A 26,737-nucleotide genomic window follows, 5' to 3' on the forward strand; every position below is an offset into this window, starting at 1 on the left:
TGGCACTAGCCACAGACAGTTAAATCTTAGTAGTATAGAGTGAGCTATGCTGCATTCAATGTAGTACAAAATGTTATATTTAATACATATAAGCCTGAAGCAAGAATTAAGTTACACTCCTTGTAAAGAGTCAAGTCTTTGGTTGATTCAAAATAATTTTTCTTAAGGTGAAAAATAGTTCTTAAAATCAAATCTTAAACCAGAACAAAATGAGCATCCTGCTCTGCCACACAGTAGGCCATCTTCATTGTTGTAGAGAGGGAAGAGTGAGGCTTCTGAGTGGTTCTGGAAACAGTGTGACCCTCAGTAAAGAACCTGGTGTTAGCAAGGACCCAATATGCCAATATTCAGGTACTTCATGTCCTGCAACTGGGAAATTACTCAAATCACATCAAGCAACTGAAAATCTCATAGCATGTAAGTAAAGAGGCATAACAGCTCAGCTACAGAATGAAGTGGCTTATCTCTGTAGTAGACTGGAGAGGGGGGAAACACTCTGCCTAAGCTGCTTGTCAGAGAGGTGAATAGGGACTCTGCTCCCCTGAAGGAAAGATGGTAGCACTGTCTGACCCTCACACACAACAGGAACACGCAGGTTTTTTAGCAGTGTGAATAAGGGGGAGCAATCCCAATACAAGAGGGATAAACATTTACTGATGTTGTAATTGGCTTGGCATATCTGGGTCTTAGAATAATTAAACCAGCAAGAAGAGTTCCTGGCCAGTGTTGCAGGAGAACAAAATTCAGCAAAACCAACATAGTTAGAATTTAACTTCTGTGCTATGATCCCAACTTCTTATAGTCTAAGCATAGAAAACATATCTCTCATCTGACAGACTTGACAAGGGCTCTCAGAGCAGGCAGGTTTTCAAGAGGAAATGGCTGGTTTCCTCTCAGACCTGGTGAGTATCCAGCTTCTTGTCTTCTAGCCCTAGTCACTAACAGCAGCGTGATCTTTAAAGATTACAGCAAAGGGAATCAAACAGTCTTTCTTGTAACAGAAATGAGCAACAGGGCACATGTTGGGGACAACATGGATTCAGCAATAAGACTGACTACACGGCATCTCTAGAAAAAATAAATACAAAAGAGTGAGATGTTTTAAAGAGGACCTGGGAAACCAGGAAAGAATAGGCATTTTGAGGAATAGAGAGAAAACAGTAGTGGTGAAAAAGACAAAACAGAAAAAACCCTGCACTCTCAAGGATATTTGAAGATCTTCATCTGTTTAGAGTGTGACCTGACTAATGCCTGAAAACATATGTGCTTGTGAACAATGCTCTAAAATCTAGTGTACATCGTGGAAACACAGCATTTCAAATAGGAGTCATTTGAGTAGGGGCTCTAAAGATGCAGTTTTCTATGGGGATAATAAAACTGAAGTGTAAACAAACTTAAGTTTTAAGAGGATAGATTTGATTAATCTCTGGAAACCAGTGAACAATGTCTCTTAGGAGGCAAAGTTGAAGGAAAAAATGGATCCAAGAAAGCTGTAGCTTCTTACTAGTACAAAAGCAAACACAAACTACCTAAACAATGCTTTTATGATTTTTTTTTTTTAATTTCTGTGGCTAGCAGAACTAACAGAATTAAAGACAGCATCTTTTCAGGCTCTAATAACCATGAGAGGAATATAAAGGAATCCACAGATTTGTATCTTAACAATTTCCCAGCAATTTTTTCTTGATTATTGAAAAATTCAAAATTGATTTTTGCATTTTAAAGGCTTCTTAATTATAGAAATGTGAAGATATAAGATGTCATAAATTAACTCATGGTCTGAAAGCCATGCTGGTATCAGGAACTTAGGGTGTGTTTCGTCATCTTTGGCAGGTTCAATACCGGAAGTTATTGCTAATGATTATGGTGCTAGGAATTGGTGGAACCCACCTATCTGGTTTTCAGATGTCTGTGATCAATTACACTTCTCCGGTAAGAAAGGCCTTCATAAAATCACATCTGTAACTGCTCTTCAGGGGCTAGGCCTTACGCATTGAAGACGCTCTAAAAATCTGTTAGGTGTTGCTATATGAGTTTATTCCCAGCTCTTTCCAGTCCCATACTGTCCACTGTCAGAGAAGTTGGCATGAATGTTAGGAGCTGTACTCCAAAGACAACTTTCCACAGAATATCAGAAAGGCTGAAAAAAATGGAAAAGCAACACTGTTGCTGCTGTGGTCTATAGCTGAATGGAGGGACAATGGAAGCTTCAGTGGCTCCTTAAACTATTATTTTTCTTTTATAAAACCTCTCCAGCATCTCTAAAATGAAAAATTAACAATGTGTACAAACAACATATTGAAGCACACTCCTTAAAGATTATGCCATGAAGAAAAAGGTTAAAAACTAGCTGATGGAGTCTCATCCTTCAGTTCAGCCCTTTTCTCTTTCTATCCTCTACTTGCACTCAGTAACATTTCCATTTCACAAGATTCAATAAACGCTCACAATATTTTGGTGTAGGAGAGCCAGCATTGAACAGACTAAAAAGTATAATTAATTTTTGAAATATTCTCTTACACTATTAGTCTGTATGAGAGGAAATATCAGTCCTAATTTGCAAATGAGTCCCACAGCCAAGCTTTTAGTAATGACTATTAATCTAAATTTTAAGTTGTAAATATAATGAAGAACTATTGTAATTAGTGCCTCAGTGGAATGAAAATCTCTTTTTCTGTCCCAGTACATTAAGAAGTTTATCAACGAAACTTGGATGGAGCGATACGGTTCTGTGCTGCATGAGGAGACACTCACATTATTGTGGTCCTTCATCGTGTCTATATACTGTGTAGGTGGAATGATAGGGTGTCTGTGTAGTGGGTACCTGACTGCAAAATATGGAAAGTAAGTATATTCCCCAGCAAGGGAAGCAATTAAAAATTACTCACCTAATATAATGGATGTCAGAATTCTCACTGCCCCCTTCTGGTGCAGAATTAACTCTACTCAGCATGTATAACTACAGCTAGGTACGTTAGAGAGACAAGAATATGCAACTATTTCTGATTCCCTTTTCACAGTTTTTGATGCCATACAATTCCTATATTTTTTCTGAAATTTTAGTAAAAAATAAATCTCTGAAATTTCTTTATTGGGCAATAATGCCCTAGGGAGCCCAACAGCACTGCAGTAGTGCAGAATAGGATAGATATTCTGCAGGCCAAAGCTTTTTTTTTCTTTTTTTTTCTTTTTTTTTTTTTAATTGATCGCACAGCCTTTTGTGCAAGTTCATTTCTCTGTAAGAATAATCAGAGTTTCAGCAAAGATAAGCAGAAATCCTTCAGGTCACATTCAGAACCCTCTCTTTGAGGGTATCCATAAAGGACAAAGCCAGAACTCCCTAGCTTGAGGTGGGCCGTGAAGCAAGTTCTCAGTGAAGTTAGATTTGCCTTGTTCTGGGGACACGTGCAGGGTTTGAGAGGGGAACCTTGCCCAGAAGAAAGAAGTGAAAAAGACCAATCCTTGTCAGTATTTATCATGCAGGAATTTCCTTCAGCCTCATGGTGTGTTCACATAGTGTTAACGTGGAAAAGAGGAAACTAGCTTCTCCCTTTCCACTCCCCTGCAAAGACAACATGCCTTTTCATAATCTGATATGGTTGTCCTATGGTTGTCCTATAAGCAATGGATTTAAACATTGCCACAGCTTGGTCTGTAAATCCAGAGAACAGGGAGACATCAGTCAAAAATGAAAAAGTAAAACACAGATGATACCTGTGTGTTGTTCGCTGTTGCAGGAAGAAATGTCTGCTGGTCAATGACGTGGTCCTACTAGTAGCTATGCTGCATACTGGCTTCAGTAGGAGAGCCAAATCCTTTGAGATGATCCTGATTGGGCGCTTCCTAGAGGGCATCGGTGCTGGTAGGACTCCCCACTACTCGATGTTAATGTGACTTCTTTGGGGTGGATACAGAAATCTTCCTGCTGGGAGTACCCAGGCATGCACAGTAGCCTCAGTGGAACAAGGAACAGATTGGGAAAAGGTAAGATGAGCTGTCCTTTGCCTTCAAGAGGTCTTGTTGAGAGAGAGATATCTGATGGATTAGCTAAACATCTTGATTAAAGTAAAAGGTACATTTTCAGCCTAATATTGTGGAGGATATATAGCAAACAGTTCAGAAGAGAGAGGAGAGAACTACCTTTAGCTGAAGGTGAAATTAAAAGGGACCTTCTGTCTTGCTTTCTATAGCTTTAGGTCTGTCCTGTTTCCTTTGCTTTAGGAATAAATATGAATGCCCATGTTCAGTATGCTGGAGAGATCTCACCGAAGAAGTTGCGTGGATTTGTAAATGTGACCTCCTCTGTGTTTCTTGCACTAGGAAAAGCTGTAGCAAGAATTCTTGGATTACGGTACTTGTGCCACCCCTTCTCATCCTATTTTCTATTTATTTTTATTCTGTATGGCAGGAAAATGTTTTTTCCCCCAATCCTAGAAATGGACATACACTAAGGGTGGGGTTTTACTTAGATTAACTACAGCTCTCAAAAAGGAAGCATCTACCCAATACCAGTCACTGAGGTTCCCTTGTTATTCACTGAAGAGAGAAAGGCCCTTCTCTTAAGAGAGGATGTATCCCTCTCTGGAGGTGTGGTCTCTCTGCTGAAGTTAATAAGAAAAGATTGTATGTAAACACTCTTAGTAAACTTTTGATATCTGAAATCATTGCTAATTTCTTGATAACCTCATACAGAATGGCAGTATTGGTTCAGAAAGCTCTTGTGGGAATATTCAAACTCCATTGTCTTTAGGAAGTATTCAAATTATGAGAAAAAATTCAGTCTTGCAGTAGAACTAAAGTATTAGTCTGTTTTCCTTTCACTACCTAAACATCTTCTATTTCAATTTATCTTTTCAAGGTCTGTATGTATATTGTGTCTATTTAGCTAGCCAAACTAGTTATAGACTAGTTATAGACTGTAATTGTACTGGACTATAAACACACTCTAACATCCTTTCATAGAGATCTCTTAGGAACTGAAGACATGTGGAATGTGCTATTGTCCTTCTCTGGGTTGTTGGCATTGATTCAACTGCTTTTTTTGCCATTCTTTCCTGAGTCCCCTCCCTATCTCTTGCTGCAAAAAGGAGACAAGGCTGGTTGTTTGAAAGGTAAAATAAAACTTTAGATACTTCATTTGTTACACTGTAACTCTTGGCAAATTGAAGCTAATAGAGAGAAACAGCTTTTCTATTAGCCAAACACAGGCTTCTTGATAATTACATGATTAAAGATCTTGTAAAGATCATAGTATTGAATTATATTACTCCAGACTAAAAGGAATAATCAGAAATATTTAAGATTTACCCCTAAATACTACAGCAAGCTGAAAGCCATTTTCCAGGGCAATGTCAGCATGTTCCATTAAGCCATGCTCTAGTTCTTTCCTCAGTGACTGATGAATCAAAGCATGTACTGAACTGAAAATGTTGCAAACATCATTAAAAGCTGAAAAACACAGAACCGAGTGGATCAGATGATGGAGGAGTATTCTTTGTTCTGTCTCTTCTGTAGCCATGAAGCAACTCTGGGGAGAAGGGAATTATCATACAGAGTTTGATGATATGATGAAGGAAAAGGCTGTAACAAAAGGCATCAAAATCATGAACGTCCTAGAGGTGCTGAAAGAACCATCTGTATATCCGCAGCTGAGTACCATGCTCCTTCTTTTACTGAGTCTACAGTTCTGTGGCCTGAGTGCAGTTGAGTATACCCTATTTCCATGTGTAGATCTACTATGAAGTAATCAAAGTGCCACAATTCCAACTTGTCACTTTCCTCTGGATCTACGTTATTCCTCCTCACACAGAGCTAACCGTCAGTGAAGCTCTGTGGTATCATCACTAGTATTCTTCCTACCTTTATGGGAACTTCTAGGGTGGGAACACAAGAGATTCAACTCAGCAAAAGTTCTGCAAGGGCACTGTTGTGTTCATTCCCCAGTGGTATTATCAAAGACTCTGTAGGAGAAAGGGTTATAAATGCCCTAAGGCTTGCTACAGCCCAGAGATCTATTTATCTAGACATACATCTCTATTTTCTTTGACTTCTGCAGTAGCAGATATCCAGCTATTGCCATCCAACTTTCATTTTACTTGATAACGGAGATTTATCCATGAAACTATTTCCTTCCAGTCATTTAAGTATACAAAGTGGCTGAGCTCAATACAGCACAAGCTAGTAGTCATTCCCCTGGACGTCATTTTTATCACTTGCCTATGGGTCTCTTCCGATAAGCCTTATTTAAGCCTGTGCACTCTGTTAGAGCTTGTTCATTTTAATTCCCAGCAATGTGGGCAGAGAAGGCACCTCTGCTCTCTGCTGACAGGGAAATGGTGCCCAGTCCATCAGGAACCTTGCAGATGAGCAGCTTCTGCTTAGCAACTGGAAAACAGTGACAGAATCAACTATTTGTATGACGATGTATGGTCTAGTATGACTGAGACCTGCTTTTCTTTTTCCTCACTGCCTATCTTGTTCTTTTCCTCTTCCTCTTTGTCAAAACAACATCTTTCTCCCCTGTCTTACAGGCAGTATGCTCCTTTCAACTCCTTTTTTTTCCTGGGCTTTCAAATCCCTTTTCTTCATCTCCATTAACATTTAGATTTTTAACACCTCAAGTAGGTATGCCATCTCCAGCAAACCCCAATAATGTACTGTCGGTTTTGCAGTGATGACAAATCTAGTTCAAAATGATGCTGAATGAGCACATATCACATTTATTGACTTTGCTTAATTTAAAAAATGTTTCTTATTTCCCAGATCACCTTTTACACCTCGGAAATTTTTCAGACAGCCAACCTGCAAGAAAGCATAATTCCATATGTATCTCTAGGAGTAGCAATCTCCGAGCTTGTCTCTGTCATCTTCTGTGTAAGTCAGATCTTTCTGGGGCTTTAAGAGGTAAAGTACATGTGAGTTGAGTCTATTATTCCTTAAAGAAAATTAATCTTTTCTTTGTGAACTAAAGAATTTTTCTGTGGCACTGCATAAATCTGTAAAGTGGTTGTTACCATCTGCTCCAAATTTTATCCTTTTACATCTTTTTTCCCATCTTCATTCTCCATAATTTCATATAAAAATCCCTCTCTTACTCATACAGATATAAATGAAATATCATTCAAATATATCATCATATCATCATAAATATATATACTTATTTCCATATATTTGTGTATAAATACGTATTCAAATGGAATCATTGCATGCTTCCATGTATTACAGTGTTTATAAAGAAGTAGCTGCAATGCCGGGCAGCAACGGTAATTCATAGCATTAGAGGTGCTAGGAGGAACTCAATAAAATATCAGACTTGGTACCAATAAGATTTGTGTTCTCCAAAGTAAAAAGAACTCAAGAAGAATGTTTGATTGGCTGGACAGCTGACAACTGGATTTTGCCATGCTTCCAGTGATACGCAATTATTTTCTACTCTTCAGAGCTCCATTATCGATCGTTTTGGACGTCGGATACTCCTGTGGGGTGGTTATTTGCTGATGGCACTGATACTGGTGTTGCTTGAAACAAGCCTTCTACTGGGCGTAAGCAAATGTTTCTCTGGGGGTGGACCTGCATCAGCATTTTTTGTGCAGACAGCAGATAGTCAGCCTTGGCTTCCATGTCCAAAATAGTAGGTCAGAATATCTTCCGAATACAAACTCATAGCCTCATCTCTTGTGGTTCACAAGAGATTTAAACATTTCTCTGAAGTTGTCTAATTCAATAAGGTAATTACGTTAAATCAGTAACAATTTTCCCCATGCTATCATTAGCTTGGAATTCGTTACTTGTTTTTCAGACCAAGGTGCAGTTTAGATCACCTCTGTAGATATGACACTGCAGGCTACTTTTGGCCTTCCACTGTGTTCAGTACAGAGAGATAAGTAGTTCTAGTGAGCATCTACTACAGGATCCAGCGTTGTGGGCTTTTTCATAAATATTGCTTCTCCTATATGTATTGATCAGCTGCATTACATCTATAATATTAAATTTCATTCTCTTCCCTCCTTTTGCCTTTGTCTAGGATAAATTCCTCTGGATGCGTTACTGCAGTGTTGTTCTCATCTTTTTATTCCTTATTGCCTATGGAATAGGACCAGGTGAGTACAACAATAAAAGCAGCAACAGGAAACCCTAGGCCATGAGGATAAGCACAGGCCATGGATGCATGGAAAGGGAACCAGACTGTGTGAATGTCTCTTCAAAAATCAACAGCTTAGTTTGGACTGAAATTGGGGAAGCCCCAATTTTTGACGAATTAATGACCCAAGAAACAATTTCTTTAACAAATTACTTGAAACGATTCAGACCCTGATGAATCAGGACCCTGTTTCCTCTCAGTGGATTACAGGTTCAAGCCAAAAAAATACTTGTTAATCAACTTGTTTTGGAGGATATGAATGCTGTTCAGTGCATACAGCTGCAACTGGTCCATCTCTGTCTTTGTCTAAGGGCAGAGGTAGCCTCTTCTAAAATACCAGAGTTTTCTCAGCTCATGTGTAAAATCCTACTCTATTAAAGAAGGATACCTGATAGCATGTATAGTCTGTCTCTTAGCATTGCTCTATCCTTTTTCATCCTCTCTTAATGTCACTCTGAACCACCTACATGGGTAATGACAGAACCAAACTTACAGCCCTCTATTAGGATGTCACTCACCTAAGACGAGTATTTACTCTGAAAGTTCCCTGACTAAACATTACTGTTCACAGAATCACAGAATGGTTCAGGCTGGAAGGGACCTTAAAGATGATCTCGTTCCAACCCTCCTGCCCTGGGCAGGGACACCTCCCACTAGACCAGGCTGCTCAAAGCTTCATGCGGCCTGGCCTTGAACAGTTCCAGGGATGGGGCATTGACAGCTTCCCTGGGCAGCCTGTTCCAGTGCCTCACCACCCTTACAGTAAAGACTTTCTTCCTGATATCCAATCTAAATCTACCTTTTTTTAGTTTGAGGCCATTACCCCGTGTCCTATACTTGTCCTAGTTTAGTTATTACAGTCTCCAAATTCAAATGACAGCCTTCATAATTGTAAGGGCTGTACATGAGGACCATGAATGTCTTGAAAACCTAACAGAATTCCCACGGTAGCAGAACCCAGGTGTCTCCTATGGGCAATGGAGAGAAATAGGCCATCATCAGGGCCATTCATCTCCATATTTTATACATCTTAGGTGGACATCAGGGGTGTCCCTCTCTCTCCATGGACTGTAAGAGAAGTCTGTAGGGGAATTCAGATAGAGATGTCTGTGCTGCCCAAATTTATATGATCTCACAGTATCCTGACTTACTGCGGCCGCGTTTGACCAGTGACATCAGTTCACTCACTTTGAAGAATATGGTTAACTACAACAATGGGTTTACTGTTTTTTTATGGTTTTTCCTCAGCTGGAGCCGTCACATCCGTCATGAATGAAATCTTCACGCTCTCAACAAGGTCCTCCGCTTTTGTAATTGGTGGAATCGTCATTTGGCTAGGCCTCACTTTCACTGGAATGATTTTCCCCTTTGCTGTCGTATGTAATTTCATTCAAATTTTCCTTTGACTCTATCAATTTAAACTGGTTTTCTAGGCTGGTCTGGACAGGGAGTAGGATGAAATGCCTTGTGGATGATCAAAGCTGTGAATCCCTTGTTGCTACTGGCACATGGAGGCCATTTATGTAAAACATTTCCCTAGACTTCAGACATTCCTCTGCTGCCTCAAGAATAAATTGAAAAGATAAATAAATATTGCTTCTGTAAAATCAACTTATTCCTCATTTCACAGGGACAAATCAAGAATTTTCAAGAATCTACAGGGGCACGTGTTGCCAGTGAAATCACTCATCTTATTCTATTTTTATCTCCAGATGCTTCTTGGTCCTTTTTGCTTCCTCATCTTTATTGGTGTCCTGATCATTTCAGCGGTTCTCATCTACCTGTTTCTCCCAGAAACAAAAGGGAAGTCAACTTCTGAAATCACAGAAGAATTCAAAACACGTCAATTTAAGAAGAAACGTCATCAGACTGTGGAGAAGAATGCTACTGAAGAAAAGACATTCTGCACCAAGCTCTGATAGGCCACCATAAGCAACTTCCACTGACAAAAAGCCCTGTCTCAAAATTGAACTGAAAGCTAAACCTTAACATGGACTTTTCTCAGTAAAATGTAATCCAATAAGTAATGCACAGATAGCTTGTCATTAATTCAAGCAGTCCTATCTTATATTCATCTTTGCTTTTCATGGTGAGAGACCGTGTCTCCTTCCTAGAACAGCTCTGTAGCAGGAAGACATTATTAACTCCAGGCACTTCTCAGGACTAGCACATGAAAATAATTTTCAGGCATAACACATCAATTTTATTCCAAGTCTTTCTCCTTTGCTATCATTTTAAAGAAGCAGGATTTGTCTCTGTGTTTCTTATTTTGTAAGAAAGCTCTGCTCAGGATTAAGAGCAGGATGAAGAGAGGATGAAACATAAACACAGATCTTGCAAACAATTTTCATGTAATCTCTTGATGATATCACACTGTAAAGGACATAGTATCGATCATGAACACACCACATAAACAAATACCAAGTAGAATAACAAAGATAACTCAATTTTGTTCTGTTTTCTCGAGCTGACATCAAGTAACTGTATGTCCTGATTGTCCCTATAATGACTGTCAGGGATTAGCCCTGATCCCTGGGCAATTGGTACAGAAGAACTCTCACCTGCATCCTCTGGAGCAAACTGACTGCACCCTCCATGCATTTCAGTTATAGCAAAATCTGGAGCAAGTTTCTGTAGTGTAAGCAATGCTCTCAGCCTTATTCTGGGTACCTCGTGGATGGCACAAGGGTTAACAAACATAAAACATACAGGCAGTGCTGAGAGCTAGAGGACCAGAGCCCTGGAGTGAGACAGGGAGTAAGACACTTTGAGACAGTACTGAGAGAGTAGACACTTTGAAAATTTAGTCCATTTTATAAATAATTAACTGCTCCAAGAAAGAAAAGCAGAAGCTGTGACAGCAAATTTCTGCTAGCTGTGTACTGGCCTAGGACACATTGCACTCTACTAGCGCGCATCAGCACTGCTGTGCTCCACACCACCCCTTTACTGCCGCTATTCAGGAGTTGTTAATCCTGCTGACCACTGCAGCATCCAATCACTTCCCTCCCCAAACCCTTCTACCTTCGTATAGGACAATCAATTACTTTTCCATTTTCTGTAACAGTTCCAAATGGTGTACCATGCCTCCTGTTTAGTAGGACCACAAGTCCTATCTTTCTGCAGTTTAACCATTCACATTGATTATCATTTTGCTGGAGCACTGAATCAGTTTTGAGTTTCATGGAGTTTTCTATTTAAAAAATTCAAATAATGTGCTTGCTACTTAATAGACACAGAATAAGCTCTGATATTAAAGCACCAGTGTGTGTTCCAGCAACTGAAACCTGTGTTAGATTTTATATTTGATCTGGTTTCACTCCCTGTATCAAAACAGGGAGCACTCATGCTACAAAATGTTCCCATTCATAGGGACATCTCCTGTTGAGTCATTGAAATACTTAATCCATCTGCTTTAAGTGCTGTCCAATTGCTGCAAAAAACATCAGTCAACAGAAATCATATGAAGTAAACATTAACCTCAGCCTCAGAGTCAGATGATTACTTAAGCAGAAGGTGCAGAAAAGGCATGACAGAAAGCACTTCCTCAGTCTAACAGAGTTCTGTCTGCCTGGGATCAGCCACCCTTTTGATAAAAGATGGAAAGATTCCTTTCAGAAGTGGTGAGTACTACAGCTGCCAGCATCGGCTGTTAATATGAAGCTGTCGGAAGAACTGAGAGGTTATCTGTTGCAATTACTATTCCTGAAGAAAATACAATACATATGTACCAAACTATTTGCAAAATAATAGAGTGGACTGTGGATGCTCTTCAGATAATCGTTCTAATTTTGTTACTGTAAAAATTAGAGCTAGCATTTAAAATAAAAAAAAAACAAAAGACACAGAATGAACTTTCTGGACTAAATCATCACAGAAACATTGAAGGAAGTTCTAGCTGAGAAGAGAAACTGATTTCTTAAAAAAGGTTAAAAAGTCCTCTAGTACTTAAATGGTGAGGCATTTCCACACTGTTTTCACCTGCTCCCACACTTTCCCATGTACAACCGTGACACTATTAAGCTTTCCTAGCTAGTAGCCTGATAGCGATATGAAATTGTGCATTTGAAAATAAAGGTTTTATGGATTTGTTAATCAATTAAAGTGAAGAAGAGTAAAACCCCTGGTAATCCAGAACCTTTATTTGGCTGATCTTTTTTGCACTGATGCTTTGCATGTTCTGCTGAGATTATTTAAGCATCATAAAACAAGACGATATCCTAGAAATGTGGGGACTATGATATCACCAGTTTCTTTTGTGATGAGCTTGTACTATTCCTTGCAGATTCCGTACCAGTGGTTGTTTGTGATGCTCTTTGTGTTGGGAATTGGTGGATCCCTCACGACTGGCTTTCAAAGCTCTATGATCAGCTACTCAGCCATGGTAAGAAAAGCTTTAAGCAGATACAGCATCTTCAGAAGTCATTGGTAGTGGGATCAAAATGGAAAGGATGCTTTCCAAAATAAGCTGCAAAGTGTTTCCATTGACTTTCCATTCCCAGCTCTTACCACCCCCCTCTTCTCTGCAGAAGAAAAGAATTAAGAGCTAGACTATAGCTGCCTTTGAGTGGGCATGCCCAGGTAACAAGCACATCAGTCTCTCCATTTAACAGATGTTAACATGGGCAATCAAAATTTTCAAAAGATCTCATGTAAGGTAATTTTAAATGAGTTAATTTGGCTACCACAACCACATAACTGAAATAGCAGAGAGCCTACTGGGAGCTATCTCATCTTGTCAGCAAACTGCATAAATTATCTCATCAATTTACTACAAATTCTTTCCAACAAATCTGTCCAGATACAGCATGCCTTTGCAATTCTACATGAAAACACACATGCACACAAGCACAAAACCCTTTAATGACCAAATATGCTACATTATGTGTGCAAAGAGCTGCCGGTGATTGTGACCATAGTTTCTCTGTTCAGGTTCAAGGACAGCACTGCCAAGGTGCTGTAATAAGAACTATGAAGTCAGACAGGGAAAGTGAAAGATCTAAGAACGTATCGATGTTTTGATAACTGTGTTAATTAAGTTTTATACACTAACAGCTCTGAGATAGGACTTTATCTTCTGCAGGACTGTGGACACAGGATATAAACATATCTCACTAATGTTCTCATTCCATGCTTGTTAATAATCATGATGTCTGAAACCTTAGGGGAATAACTAATTAATAATCTAAATAAGTCTGCATGTACAAATACTATGATTCATGAATAGTGCAGTTGTATCAAGCTTTCCTCTTTGTTCTGCCCAGCTATGAAGAAACTGGGTGAGGGAGAGTACCAGGCAGAAGCTGACAATCTGCAAGACCAAAAGGCAGCGATGAGAAATGTCAAAATTCAGAGTGTGCTGGAAGTGATGGAAGACCAGACTCTGCACTGGCAGCTGTGCATTTCCATTATTGGGATCATAACTCTGCAATTCTCTGGCATTAATGCAGTTGGGTATATTCCCCTCTTTGTGCACTAAAGCAACTCTTATGTGTCCATAAGAAAATTCTGCAGTTTAAGCTTCCAGGCACTATAAAAAAGTTGTATTTGGGTGAGAATCAAGCAGTCGTGAGATTTACTCCTGGCCTTCACCTGGCTCCTGATAGCCAGTGGCAATTGGCTACCGGCTTTGGATGTATTTGCCCATTCATCTACTACTCTTTATTTGGAATACTGTCATTCACTATTGAGCTGGGAAAGTGCTATATAAATGCACATTGTTATTTAAGAAGAGAAGTTTTAAATTATGGACATTTATTGTGCAATAATGCTGGAGGACAGACTGGTTTGTGTATGTTAACCTGCCCACAACGGCTCCTGTGCCCCCATACCTCATTGATTCCAAAAAGACTAACAAGGTGCTGCACGTATCCAGGATGAAATTTTATGCTTTTTTTGGCCACCATACCCTCTTCCCCCATCCCTCTGTGGCTGAGCTTCTATACAACGTGCACCTTCCCTAACAATGTTGTAACGGGGTATTCCTAATGCCTGAGTTCCCTGTTTAAAAATAAGAACAGTGTGAGACCAAAGGGAACACAAATATAATATTTATTTTCTCCCATGCTGTTCTTTTCCCAGTTTGCACTGATTTCACAATGTGGTGTAATTGCAAGTGATAGTACTTCTGAACTGCACCGAAGAGACATTAAAGCCACAGAGTAGCTAACTAGATATAGACATATGAAAAAATACAAGTTAGGATCAGTGTTCACTATTGGCATTGTACCAGATCAATAGTGTATTCTGATGTGGTAGCTTCTACTTTCACTTGTCATTTCCTTCTCTGATTTTACTCTCCTCTTTCTCTTTTTCAGATCTTCTTTTCAGAAGTCCAAAGCCTTCTGTACATACAGAAGAGAGAATTCTCTGTTGTTATCTTGGTCAGTGTCACTTTGTCTTTGCTGGTCCTTTGGCAGAAACCAGTCTCAGCAGAAGCAGAGCTGGCACATTGCAGAGGGACTGTTCATCCCTCTCACACAGCACCATACCAGGTTTAAACGCATGAGCCTTGGATCCCTCTGTCCCTCACTTACGAAGCCCAGTCAGGCTCACTCAGATTTAACTCCTGTGTCTCTTGCAAGAAGTCAGACCTTCACCAGTAGTCTTTCTGGGCACCTTCACTACTTCATGGCTTAAGGAATCTTTCCATCTCAAGCACTCATCCTCCCAGGCTGCACAAACACAATGTGCCAAACCTCAGGAGGCCTGTTCTCCCAGATGCTTACTATTGCCGCATTTCTTGCTGTTACTGATAAACCAGATAGTATATGATTAACCTGCCAATATTAATGTTTGCATGTTGCTTCAACCCTGTGACAAGGCCTCTGTCTCATACTTCAAGGAACATCTCAAATTATTTTGACTACTCACCCTGCCCATCTTTTACTCAAAAGGAGAGATAAAACAAGTAAGCTAGGCTTTTTTCTCTTAGGTTTCTCATCTTTGTACTACTGTTTCAGTGTCATTGCTGTGACTGATGCCTTCAAGAAGAAGTTGGAAATTTATATGCCATCCAGCCTTACTTATTTCAGTACAGACCCATGCATCAGGGCCAAAATCTCTGCTGTAAGGCTGCAGCTGGCATCCAACAGAACTGAATACAAGCAGTGGTAGCACCGTTAGTGTGTCAGGGTTATGCTTCTGTTCAAAGAAGGTTATGTTCTGTAAATATTTTGGCTTCAGTAGCTGTTGCTGTTGTTGTCAGGATTGCTAATAAAACTGGCTGGAAGACAGAGCACAGCCTCTTCGAGCTGCTGCCTCCTAGAGCCTTCTCATCCCATATTCTTGTCTCTTTTCTGGGGCCAGCCTGGACATAGTGGGGCTAGAACAGCTGTATCAGTAGTGACAAGCTTCATGTCAATTCCCTCATCTTCCTCAGGAAATTCACCCATTATTAACACCTCTATTTTCACTTCTGTATGTCCAACACTAAATGATGATGATAGGTGGATCTCTTGTTTTTCCGGACCACAGCTGACTTGCATCAGATGCTGACCAGGACTGAAACTAAAATGATATCAGTTTCTTTCTGTTAAAAGCATGTGGAAAAGCTTTTAAAAATACACTTTCTAATTCTAATTCATTCTTGAAAAGAAGTATTTTCCCAACAATCAGCAAAAAGGACAGGTCACTGAGAGAAACGTACCCCATTTGCTTGCTTACCAGTCCTGACATTACAGGTGATACCACACATGCAATCCATTGTTTCCAATCCAAGTTTTTTCTTATGTTCTGTTTTCTAGGTCTATCTGTGCGCTTCTGAGGTGCCGTAGACAGCTGGGTTTGAAGAAGGCCTTATTCTGTATGTATCACTAGCAGTCAGTCTGTGTATTCCTTCCCACTCTGCTGTGTGTAAGATGCACTGCATCAGTGTGTTACTCAGGCTTTAGTGAGTGTTTTTTCTGCCCTTCCAGAACTTTACCACTGAGCAGTTTGGCAGGAAGACACTGCTGTGCAAGGGCTATGCTTTCATGGCCTTGGCACTGCCTGTCCTCACAGTTACTCTCTCCCTTCAGGTAAGAAGAAACTTTTAACTACTTTATTCCCATTGCTCTTTCACACCTAAAGACTGGTGCGTTTAATGTCACAGCGACAAAACAAACTGCGTGTAGACAGCTGTAAAGTGAAACTTTGCCTTCATTGTCATCATGTTCAAAGTGCTGTAAAAGGAGAAGCAAAAAAAAATAAAAAATCTTTCTCTGGTTTATTTCCAGGAAAACCTCATCTCCTTCTGCTTCCTTATCTTTACTGGGATCCTCATCAGCTCAGGCATCTTCACCTACCTCTTCCTTCCAGAGACAAAGGGGAACTTGATTATGGAAATAACTGAAGAATTTGGTGCTTTACATTTTAGGAAGAGATCTCATTCCTTTACAGGAAATACTTCTCCTGAGAAACATGTTACCTACATGAGTTTCTAGCTGGTCAGCAGAAGGACCATACATTAAGTAAGGTCATAAAGGACCTTGATGCTTGCAGACTGCAAAGCAAAACAAAACAAAGGCAACTTATTTATTTTCCATTATTGGAAAAGATATGAATATTCCTTCATAGACACAAGAGGAATTTTCATGAATGAAAGTCACTCTCATATCACCTTAAAAACCTGAGAGCAGTCAGTAATCAATAAGTCATCATAAAATAAACTACATGCTATGCTAAACTTAGAGATTTCACTTAGGAAATCTTTTTGCTTAAATGTCTTCTTTAGCTCTAGTCTCTGTGATTTTGCTATTCAGAATTTCATTTTGAGTTTTGGATTATAGCAATACAGTGTCAAACAAGCTGGCTTAGAACCAAGCCCAGCCTTGAGCTCTTTAGAGACATTTATATGAGCCAAGTCATGAAAGTGAGTTCCAGTGTTTGTCCATTTCACAGCACCATTTCTTACAGCTCTGTATAGAACAAATTAAAAGTTCTCCTTAACTCTGTAATAATTCCTTAAACATGAAACCATGCACAACTTCCATAGCATAACAGAGCTTTTTCTAGAATATAGGTGAAATTTATAATAGAAATGGTCAATTCTATTGACCTAACAAAAAAACAAGAGGTAAACTCCTAGGATAAAATTCTAAAATTGCTGATAAGATGAAACAGTACTAGAAATCCCCCAAAATGTAGGAGAAGTTTCACTGAGTTGGTGGAATTTGCTGCTCTTTGAGATCCTCAGTAATTATTTTCAAGGAGCGTAGGAATCCTTGTGACATAGTGTCCCCCACGCACACTTTGATACAATTTGAGAAAAATTATGTAATAAAAAGGAAACAACATTTTAAAACAATAAATAGTCAATAGCTATGCAACTTGCATTTTTGTACAATCAAAATGTTAACAATTGTTGGTGTTCAAGAGAAAATACTTAAAAAAATGCCAAATCATTCTAAGTGCTATTGCAAGCCAGAATAAACAGTATTTGCTATGCAGTTATATAGGCAATAGTTGGAATTACACAAGTATCCAAGGTTTTATTATTAACATGCATTTTTTTGTCATTTCTTTAGACTCACAGTATTTGCAATAAACCCCTCTGTAAATAATTCTGTGTTTTGTGAACTGAAAGTACAAGTCCCAAGGGTGAGCTTGGGCATTTACTGAGGGCTTCAGTACAACCTCATTGCCCCATCTGCCCCCGCCTTGAGGTGGGGGAAAGTCCCTTGGCATGAGTAAGAGCAAGCAAAAGTCTTTGAAAGTAGGAATTACACGAGAGTCCCAGGCAAACCTCTTTCTTCCAAGTGCTGTCTCTAGCAGAAGCCATGTAGAGGTACAGTTCAGGCTTCTCTTCACAAGAGAGGAGCCTCTGGAAACCAAAGTGACTTTTCAATGGCTGCAACACTGATTTTGGAGTTGTTCTGTGTCTGTAACACTCAAAGCTGAAACCTGAGAGATTAAGATCCCAGTTGTCCCATCCTAACTCATTAGGGAATATTTACCAACTTTGGTTACTCTCACAAGCAAGTGGGTCTTACGGGTACTGGCTGTTTCAAGCAGAGCCTTCAGGACCAGGTGCTCTATTCCAAAAGCCAGGGCACAGTATCTCCTACTGCCTTTTTACCACACTTGGTTGACAGACATCCACATAACCACCAGACAAGAAATACCCTTCCTCAGTACAGTCTAACTGATAGATAAAACCAGAACAGCTGAATTAGACTTTGAAATTTGCTACTTCTACTTCAAAACCAACAAAGGGCTGCGTGCTTCAGAATTTGCCTGTTTTTCATCTAATAAACAATATTTACTATACCAATAAATCTGAAACAGAAGACCACATACTTTACTCATTAATAAATAACAGTATCTAAATATCATACCAGCTGCTTTTTTGCTTTGTGCAGATTACAGCAGAGATACTCCTCAGTCTGTATCATAGAAGTAAAGTATTTTACTGTTCCTAGAAAACTGTTTAGATTTTTTTGCCTGAACTGCTCTCCTTTCCCTTTCCAAAGCCCTCACTACCCCCAAAGTGTAAACATCCTCTGCTTTGAAACTCTCCCCTTGCGGACTGGACTAAATGCAATTATGTCCTGAAATATTTAATCCGGCAGTGTTAACTTTGGCCAGTAGAAGTAAATATAAGTGAATGAAGACGAAATAGTAAAAATTTAACTCTAGTCCCTGAAGCCAAATGCTCACTGCCGTACCAGCAGGCAGGAGACAGAGACACAGAAGCCTGTGATGACAAAGACACATCACACACCAGACAACCAGCCCCTAGCCAGAGATGACCGGCTTCCTATCAGACCTGGTAAGTACTTGGTGGAGTATTTACATCTGTGACATTTTTGTATGCTACTAGTGTTTCAAAGAAAACAATATCAGTATCTCAGTTAAAACAACAAGGCTCCTATTCACTAGAAGCATCTCAGAAGTGGTTCTGCCCACCATTTTGAGATATTACAGAAGTTTGCATTTTATATGCTCTGCCATCCATCTTTGTCATATTTTTATCAATATGTTAATGTTTCTTAAATGTTTTCATTTACTGGAAAATATTTGCTTGCCCTCAAACATAATTTGCTTTGCTTACCTGCTGAAAAAAGAGTTTTGTTAGGTATATCACTAATTATTTAGTGCAAGAGATGATAGGCAGAGGTTTTGAAAAGCAGGGAACGGGACTAGATGTTGGCAGCTGTGGCACCTTGATAGGGATGTTTGTGGGAGCCTGCAGCATTTATATCCTGGCTATGGCTGAGTCTTGAACCCTCACACATCAGTGAGGCATCTCCAATTAGAACCATGTCTCTTTGAGAAAGAGCTCCCAGCTCCTCTGGCCACACTTAACCTCTTGTCCAGGAAAGAGGAATATGGTAGGGCACCTCTGAAAGGCTGTCAGTTTTTCATTCATTCACAGCATATTCACTATGTCCTGCTGCAAAGGCTGTGGTAGTGTAAACCTAAGTGCTGTGCTGGTTGTGTATTTTCAGACACATGTTCAACTAGAAAAAAATCAAAGTGGGATGCCTGTTCTCAAAGCTTCCAAGAGATTAAGATGATCATGCTGCTCGAGACAGGCAGGAAGGGAAAGAGTCCAGAACTGCTGGTGGCAATAAGACCTAGAAAAGACACTTTCCTCCTACAGCACAGCTTGAGCAGAACCAACGCAGAAGGGAAATTCTGCCCCAAGACTTTACCTTGCTGTTCCCTCCCCTCCACCTAGGCAAAAAACCATGGATTTCCAAGGGCTGCCACACTGACAGAAGCCAGAGCAGAAAAACATGCTACAAGAAATATCAGGGGGGTTTTTTGCCCATTTCAGACTTCTTTTTTTAAATTTTAGCTGTTGTGGGCAATTTCAGGAGTCTTTGCCACAAAACTTGAGTTGAGGGATCACTGCCCACTCTTCAAGGGTCTGAAGGGTAGCTAGCACAGCAGCTGCACTCTCAGATAAGACAGGACTGGTGTGGGCACAGAGGGCCTGTTCACTACTGTGGGCATAAGTCTGAGCTGCAGATAGCCTGGCCACTGCCCCAATAGCAGAGAGAAAAGTAAGACCTCCCTCCTCAAAACCACTCTCCCATGTATTAGCCCTGGATTGTGAAATTATCTTCAGATTACTACTCTGTTGACTAATTATCGAGGAGCAAAGGGAAATGTAGTGGTTTCCATAGCTAAAGGCTGCATTTTCTTGAGTGGATGTAGGCAAATCACACGAGGATGTACAATTCACACCAGGGCAAGCAGAGGGAATATGCCTAATTGCAAATCCCTTGAGCAAACGAGATGTTTCTGGAGAATGAGACACCCATTTAAAGAATGGCCTGATGTGGCTACAAGCATAAGAAGATTTTGGTTTACCTCTGCAGGTACAGTACCAGGGGCTCTTTCAAATGATCACTGTCCTGGGGATTGGTGGAACATTCCAAATTGGCTTTCAAATTTCTACAATCACCTACATGTCTCAGGTAGGCAAAGACACATGTGGCACACTGGTTAACAGCAGCACTGAGTCTATATTCCTGTTTGAGGATGCTCTTCTCTGGCAGTCAGCAAGGCTTTAATCACAGTATTCTTCTCTCACGATTCTTTCCCATTACTATGCTATCACATAAAGCAGAACATGTCAAAGTGTTGAAAACAGAAGAAAAGAGGGACTGCAAGTTGTTGTTTATAGAACTGTTTCTCAGAAGATGCAGACTGACTGGGGTGGCCTATAAACCTAGAGCACATGTGCCTACTTCAGTGGTCTCATTTGACACTATTCTTCACTACAAGTCCGTGCCTCATTTCCTCAGATTTCAAGGACAAAAAAACAAAGAATGAACTCCTTTTAATGGCAAAACGAACACACCATACTCTATTACACTATATCTATTAGCTAATGCACACTTTTAGAGTTTATAAGAAACAGTGACTTTAGCTGAAGCAACAAAATTATGTTATAAATATAATAAAATACATGCACTGGAGTCACAGTTATTGTTAATGAAAATTCTTTTTTCTGTCTCAGCATGTTAAGGCATTCATTAATGAAACTTGGCTGGAGCGATATGGTTACCCCATCCATCAGGATAACCTCTTGTTCCTATGGTCTATCACAGTGTCCATCTTCGGTATAGGAGGTCTCTTGGGTTCTTCAGGAAGTAGATACCTAACTGTCAAGTATGGCAAGTAAGTATGTTTAAAGACAGTTTGACAATTGAATTTTAGCTTAAGGAAATGCCAGTTGAGGTTTTGAAAGTGAGACAGACTTTTAGGCTTAATCATGGCTGTAATACAGCCAGCTTAGCAGTGGTGTCAAAAGATTTTGCTGCTTCTTGCCCTTGTCCTGTGGCACGCAGTAATCAACTGTGCTGCCGGCCTGTCACACCAGACACCATTACTCAGGTTGGGTTAGTCTTGGCACAGAGGAAAGGCAGCCCCCCGGCTGAAGACCAAATGGGTTTCTTGGAGGTGCTACTCAAAATATAGCAGCATTGAGATGATCTAAGTGTTACATTAATGTGTTTCATAACAGATTTTCAAATGCAGAAACGCTTTAAGACTTTTTTCTCCTTCAAAACCCAGAAGCGTTCCCAAACTCCCAGGACTAGCTGTGTGCCAAGGCACACCATGAGTCCAGAGTATCCAGTGCTAATAGTGTGGAAGGGTTTATTTTCTCCCGGACCATATATGTATAATTTCACAAAACTAGCAAGACAATTTCACCCAAAACATCCTACATGCTAGGAGCTTGTGCCATCTCCCTTCTGATTTACAAAAATTCTTTTTACTTTCTTGCACTTACAGAAAGAAATGTCTCTTGTGCAACAATCTGCTCATGATAGTGGCAGCATCCATCATGGGATGCAGTAAAATAGCCCGGTCCTTTGAGATGATTCTAATTGGACGCTTCATGTGTGGAATAAGTGCAGGTAAGTGATTTCTCCCAGAGATCAGCAGGCTCTACCAGAATTTTACATCACTATTCGAAGTAAATAATAAAGCTTCACTAAGAAAATAAAATATTAAAGTCAGTGATCCCTTGTCAGAAGATCTTCTATAACACCCAGCAATAAAGTGCATAATTACTACTAATTTCACTGATAGCAAAGGAAATTCAGCTTTGCCAAGAGCATAAATATTCAGACCTGGAATGTTTTGATACAATATGAGACAAGGTTCTTATTCTGATCGAAAAATATGTATAATAATATCTTAGTTTTGGTTAACAGTACTGAAAATCATATGGTATATAGTTTAAAGCTGGTATTCTCTTAAGATTCCAGAGAACCAGGCTGTTCAAGGCCATGACCATTTAATTTTGACTCTCAACATATTTCAGGAATGTTTTAGATGAAGCAGGTATTCAACCTGCTTCAAAGCAGGAAGTCCTTGGGGTTAGTAAAAAGAGCTGGGCATAACCAAGCAAATTCACTCCTGCCAGGTAGATCACATGCAGCAAAAACATCCTGTGATAGTATCAGTATGTCTTGTATTTGTCTCCTACACAAAAAGTTTCCTTTCTGTTCATTTTGGATATTCACAGGGATGCCGATTTTAACTTGTTTAATTAGAAATTAATATCTGTTTTTCAAATAACCAGATTTTGTACATTTCTTCTCTGACATACATTTGTATTGAAGAACTACAGTTGTATTTTGAGAATTATTCACCCACAGGGGCCCTGCTGTGATCTAGAACCTGTATCATGCCTCATGCAAAGACTTTATTTTTATTAAAGAGATTGCATATCTCCATTGCTTTGCCATCACATAAAACCAGGAGAAGAACACGTTGATTTCAAAACAGATAAAAGGAGCTGTAATCAGCATATCAGGAAAAAGCTCTTATTCCTGGACTAGTTTTCAGCATGTCTGTACTTCACTAACAGCTGGAAACAACAACTCTTCCTGTAGTCATCAAAATAATTGCTGGATGGTGGAAAAGAAATACTTGTGTCTCCTCTCAAATCATGTACAAATCAACATTGAGTATAGCCCTGTATATTTTAATCTGCTATGGATCTACCATACAGCTATTCTATAGCATCGTGTCAGAAAAGGTTGAGATTATGTCAGTTAACTACAAGCAAACTAAATATTTCTACAGAGTGTTTAGTTATTCAGCACTTGCATACTCTCTGTCCTTTGAAATAGGCTAAGGCTCACAAAAGATACTATGATGAGGCTACACCTACACCACAAAGGGAAAACTGTACATTTCTTAAGATCAGGAAACTGCACTGTGCAGAGAGGACAGGAACCTAACACTTTTGAAGAAAGGGTTAGAAAATCTAGTACTGAAAAATCTCATGTGTGGTTTGAGGTACGAGCAATAATTTGGTGCATGAGGCAGCTATATTCTGTAATGCTTAATTATTTACGTGAAATTTTATTGTCAATGGTTATGAATGTCTTCTTTCTTCTCTCCCATAATTCTCTTCTCACCCCAAGGTCTTTGTGTTCCTCTACATCATCAATACGTTGGGGAAATTTCCCCTAGGAAGCTACGTGGATTTGCAAACTCTACTTCCTCTTTCTTTTGGTCACTGGGAAAAGCCATAGGGCAAATTTCAGGACAAAGGTATAATACAATTGATTTCCCACACGATTAATTTCTGTCTCCTCTACTTTTTGCTTCTTACTCTGCTTTTCCATCCATTTTTTTCTCTCCTCAAAACCAATGCAGTAAACTTTTATTCTACACACACATTTTATTCCTGCCAGGGAGCTACTGGGGAGCCAGTACCTCTGGCCCATGCTGATGGCCTCCTGTGGACTTCCAGCACTGGTGCAGCTGATCACTCTGCCCTTCTTCCCTGAGTCTCCACCGTATCTCCTCATGCATAAAGGAGACCAGGAAGGCTGCAAAAAAGGTAACTGTGGGCTCCAGGTTCCTGCTCCTCACTTGACTTTCAATTGTTTTGTGATGTTTACTCTCCCCATATGGAAAAAAATAAACAGGACAAAGTTTTTCCTTGCGTATTTCTAAAATGACTCTGTGAATACCTACTAAGTGTATTTTTGTTGTAGTCCCCACAACGAACATGAAGCTACTTCTCTCTACAGTTCTGTATTACAAAACCTTTTGCATTCAGCTGACACCACTTGTGCAGTCAGTCTGATGATAAATGATAAATGACTGTTTGCACTGCAGACAATGCTGCACTGCACAAGGCACCACTCACCTCTGGTCATTGGTTGTGTACCCTGCTTATACCCTGAGAGAAGGAGGAAGGGAGAAAAGTGGACCCATGGGCAGGGAGGGACTCACTGTTTACCCCTAAGCCCCTCTGTCAGAACAGATTCCTCTGTGCAGGAGGGGAGCAGGGCTCTGGAACACACTTTAGAATATCTCTGCCACAGTTACAGCCCATGCATGCTGTGCTGCTAGGCACGTGCATCACCTACTCAACAAACTCATTAGGCAACAAACAAGAGACAAATTAACATGGAAGGTCTCACTCTCCTTCTCCTCCACAGCCATAAGGCAGCTTTGGGGTGAAGGCCATCACCAAGCAGAGATTGATGACATCATGAAAGAGAAGGCAACAATGAAAAACACCAAGATCTTGAGTGTCCTGGAGCTAATGAAAGAACCAGCTTTCCGTTGGCAGCTGTATGTGATAGTTATTCTGACTGCCACAGTTCAGCTATGTGGCATCAATGCAGTTGAGTGTACTTCCCCCTTAAAGTCTCAAAACACTTATGGACATCATGGAGACATCATGGTTCCCAGGAGTTCCCTCCATTTTTCTCAGACTTCTCAGGCCACAACTTGCTGTCTGCCAGCCCTGCTACAGGGCAGCAGTAACAGACTGCAAAGCTTGGCCGGGCTCTTCATGTGACGTTCCATTGCCCGGCTCTTGGTTCTTGCTGGAGTTACCTTCCTTGGTAGTTAGGCTTATTTAACAACCATTTTTGGAAGCTGTTACAAGGCCCCCAGAACCCACTCTTATAAATGAGCCTACCCTATATTGGCAAAATCTGCAATGTAGTTTTATGTTACTGCTGCTATTTGCCCCCCGGCTCTTAGCATCCTCAGATGTTGGGATGGCAGTATGCTCACTCTACCTTTAAAGCTAATCAACGAGCATACTTGCTGTTCTGGCAGCTTCTGCAGTTCTCCCCATCTTCCTCACAGCAGCACTTTTCTGTGATTGTTTTGAAGCCACAGTTTTGCAATTGCCTGCATGATTCTTCCACTTCTAACATCGTGGTGCAGGAACATCTGCAAAGAAAATACACAGTTGAGTCTAACACAGCTTAAACTGGAATCTTCACCATCTTAGCATATGTCCAAACAGTACCAGGCATACTTGAAAAAAAAAGATGCTTATTTTACTCCCTCATGACTCCATAACACATGCTCTTCTTTCTTGAGAAAGTAGAATACATCCTATAATGATGTTTTTGGATGGGCTCTAGAAGTGATGAAATACCTGGCTGTTTCTGAAAGCACCTAAATCTGTGCTCTCTGCAAATCTAATTACATTGCAGTGCAGGAGATCCTTTTATCCCAGCATTTTATCTTTTATCTAGCGAATGAATTAATTAATTACTTTTTATAATATTTTTGTTTGCCAATAAAGTGAATACTACCAAAAAGAGTGCAGAATTCTAGCTCACTCCAAAGCTAAGCTGCATGTTCCTTGGTTAGCAGCTCCTATCTAGGGCAGTGTCACACAGGCATGGGTAAGAAATCAGCTATTTTCTTTTCTTACTGTTTAATGGTTTTTTTTCCAGATCTATTTTTATACTTTTGAAGTCCTCCAGGCAGCTGGCTTTGATGAAAAAATGATATCCTACATGACCCTCTCTGTTGGACTCTCTGAACTCGTAGCTGCTGTAGTCTGTGTAAGTCACATTACAATGGGAATGGGTCACAATTTGTTCTTCTGGCTCTGATATCAGTGTGATTTCTGTCCTTTAGAGCTCCATCATTGAGCGACTGGGCAGGAAAGTGCTCTTAAGAGGAGGCTATTGGATCATGGGTTCACTGCTAGCTGGTATTACCGTGACTCTCTCCCTACAGGTAAGGCAACTCTTCTCATGGCAGATCTCTTTCCATTATCTATTCTATTTCTAACCTCCGCTCACAGGCAGGACCATGCTACTGAGAAAGGAAAGTGAGGCTCAGAAGTGCCAAAATAACTTCTGTGTTAACAGCTTACGCTTTGGGACAGGTAGAGGGGAATATCCTAAAGACCAAGCTTGTCTATGCATAGGAGTAAACCCTCTCTCAGCAAGTACTCTGTTGTACTCCTGCCTTCCTTTCAACATGATCCCATGAGCTCAGCAGGGAATACATAAAACACTTGGAGACTAGCACTGATTCCTGATTTCATCAGACTGCAAGGACCAAACACTGTCCAGCATAGATCAAAAGCCAGTCCTAGGAAAATGGCCCTTTCTATTCGTTCAGTTTTTAACAAGCGACAAGAAAACCCCAGAGTCTTTGCATCAGTTAATTTGAAATTTAACTTTGCTGTAGAAGGTGCTGGGAATGCACATATCTGTTCACAGAGTATAGACCAGGTCACTTCTATAACACTGTGATATGGCTGTATCTTCTTCACAAGCAAGTTTTCTGGGTTACCAGTATTTGTCCAAAAGCTGCTCTATAAATGCTACTGTAAAATTAACCTTGAAGCAAGGTGGCAGCAGACTTCCA

At 40.1% G+C, this 26,737-nt stretch overlaps 2 protein-coding genes across 3 annotated transcripts; both read left to right on the plus strand.

Moving 5' to 3' along the window:
- The first annotated feature begins 750 nt into the window (after positions 1-750).
- LOC128917176 (solute carrier family 2, facilitated glucose transporter member 11-like) lies at positions 751-11,249 on the plus strand. The gene is made up of 12 exons (XM_054219835.1): positions 751-902; positions 1,834-1,932; positions 2,684-2,844; positions 3,738-3,862; positions 4,222-4,351; positions 4,963-5,111; positions 5,515-5,702; positions 6,763-6,873; positions 7,440-7,541; positions 8,024-8,099; positions 9,389-9,516; positions 9,853-11,249. The coding sequence occupies exons 1-12, from the start codon at positions 879-881 to the stop codon at positions 10,057-10,059; spliced, it is 1,500 nt and encodes a 499-aa protein (XP_054075810.1). The 5' UTR covers positions 751-878; the 3' UTR covers positions 10,060-11,249.
- An 82-nt stretch (positions 11,250-11,331) lies between these two features.
- Positions 11,332-26,098, plus strand: LOC128917177 (solute carrier family 2, facilitated glucose transporter member 11-like). 2 transcript variants are annotated; one of them, XM_054219836.1, is made up of 15 exons: positions 11,662-11,763; positions 12,426-12,524; positions 13,405-13,589; positions 14,458-14,523; positions 15,886-15,944; positions 16,057-16,158; positions 16,357-18,890; positions 20,449-20,547; positions 21,093-21,253; positions 21,872-21,996; positions 23,518-23,647; positions 23,791-23,939; positions 24,547-24,682; positions 25,810-25,920; positions 25,997-26,098. In XM_054219836.1, the coding sequence occupies exons 7-14, from the start codon at positions 18,867-18,869 to the stop codon at positions 25,862-25,864; spliced, it is 879 nt and encodes a 292-aa protein (XP_054075811.1). In that variant the 5' UTR covers positions 11,662-11,763; positions 12,426-12,524; positions 13,405-13,589; positions 14,458-14,523; positions 15,886-15,944; positions 16,057-16,158; positions 16,357-18,866; the 3' UTR covers positions 25,865-25,920; positions 25,997-26,098. The 2 variants fall into 2 exon arrangements, with proteins under 2 accessions (XP_054075812.1, XP_054075811.1); XM_054219837.1 differs by lacking the exon at positions 24,547-24,682 and having other exon boundaries at positions 11,332-11,763.
- Positions 26,099-26,737: the final 639 nt, after the last annotated feature.

Source organism: Rissa tridactyla, chromosome 13 (genome assembly GCF_028500815.1).
Source record: "Rissa tridactyla isolate bRisTri1 chromosome 13, bRisTri1.patW.cur.20221130, whole genome shotgun sequence".
In the NCBI taxonomy this organism is placed as follows: Eukaryota; Metazoa; Chordata; class Aves; order Charadriiformes; family Laridae; genus Rissa; species Rissa tridactyla.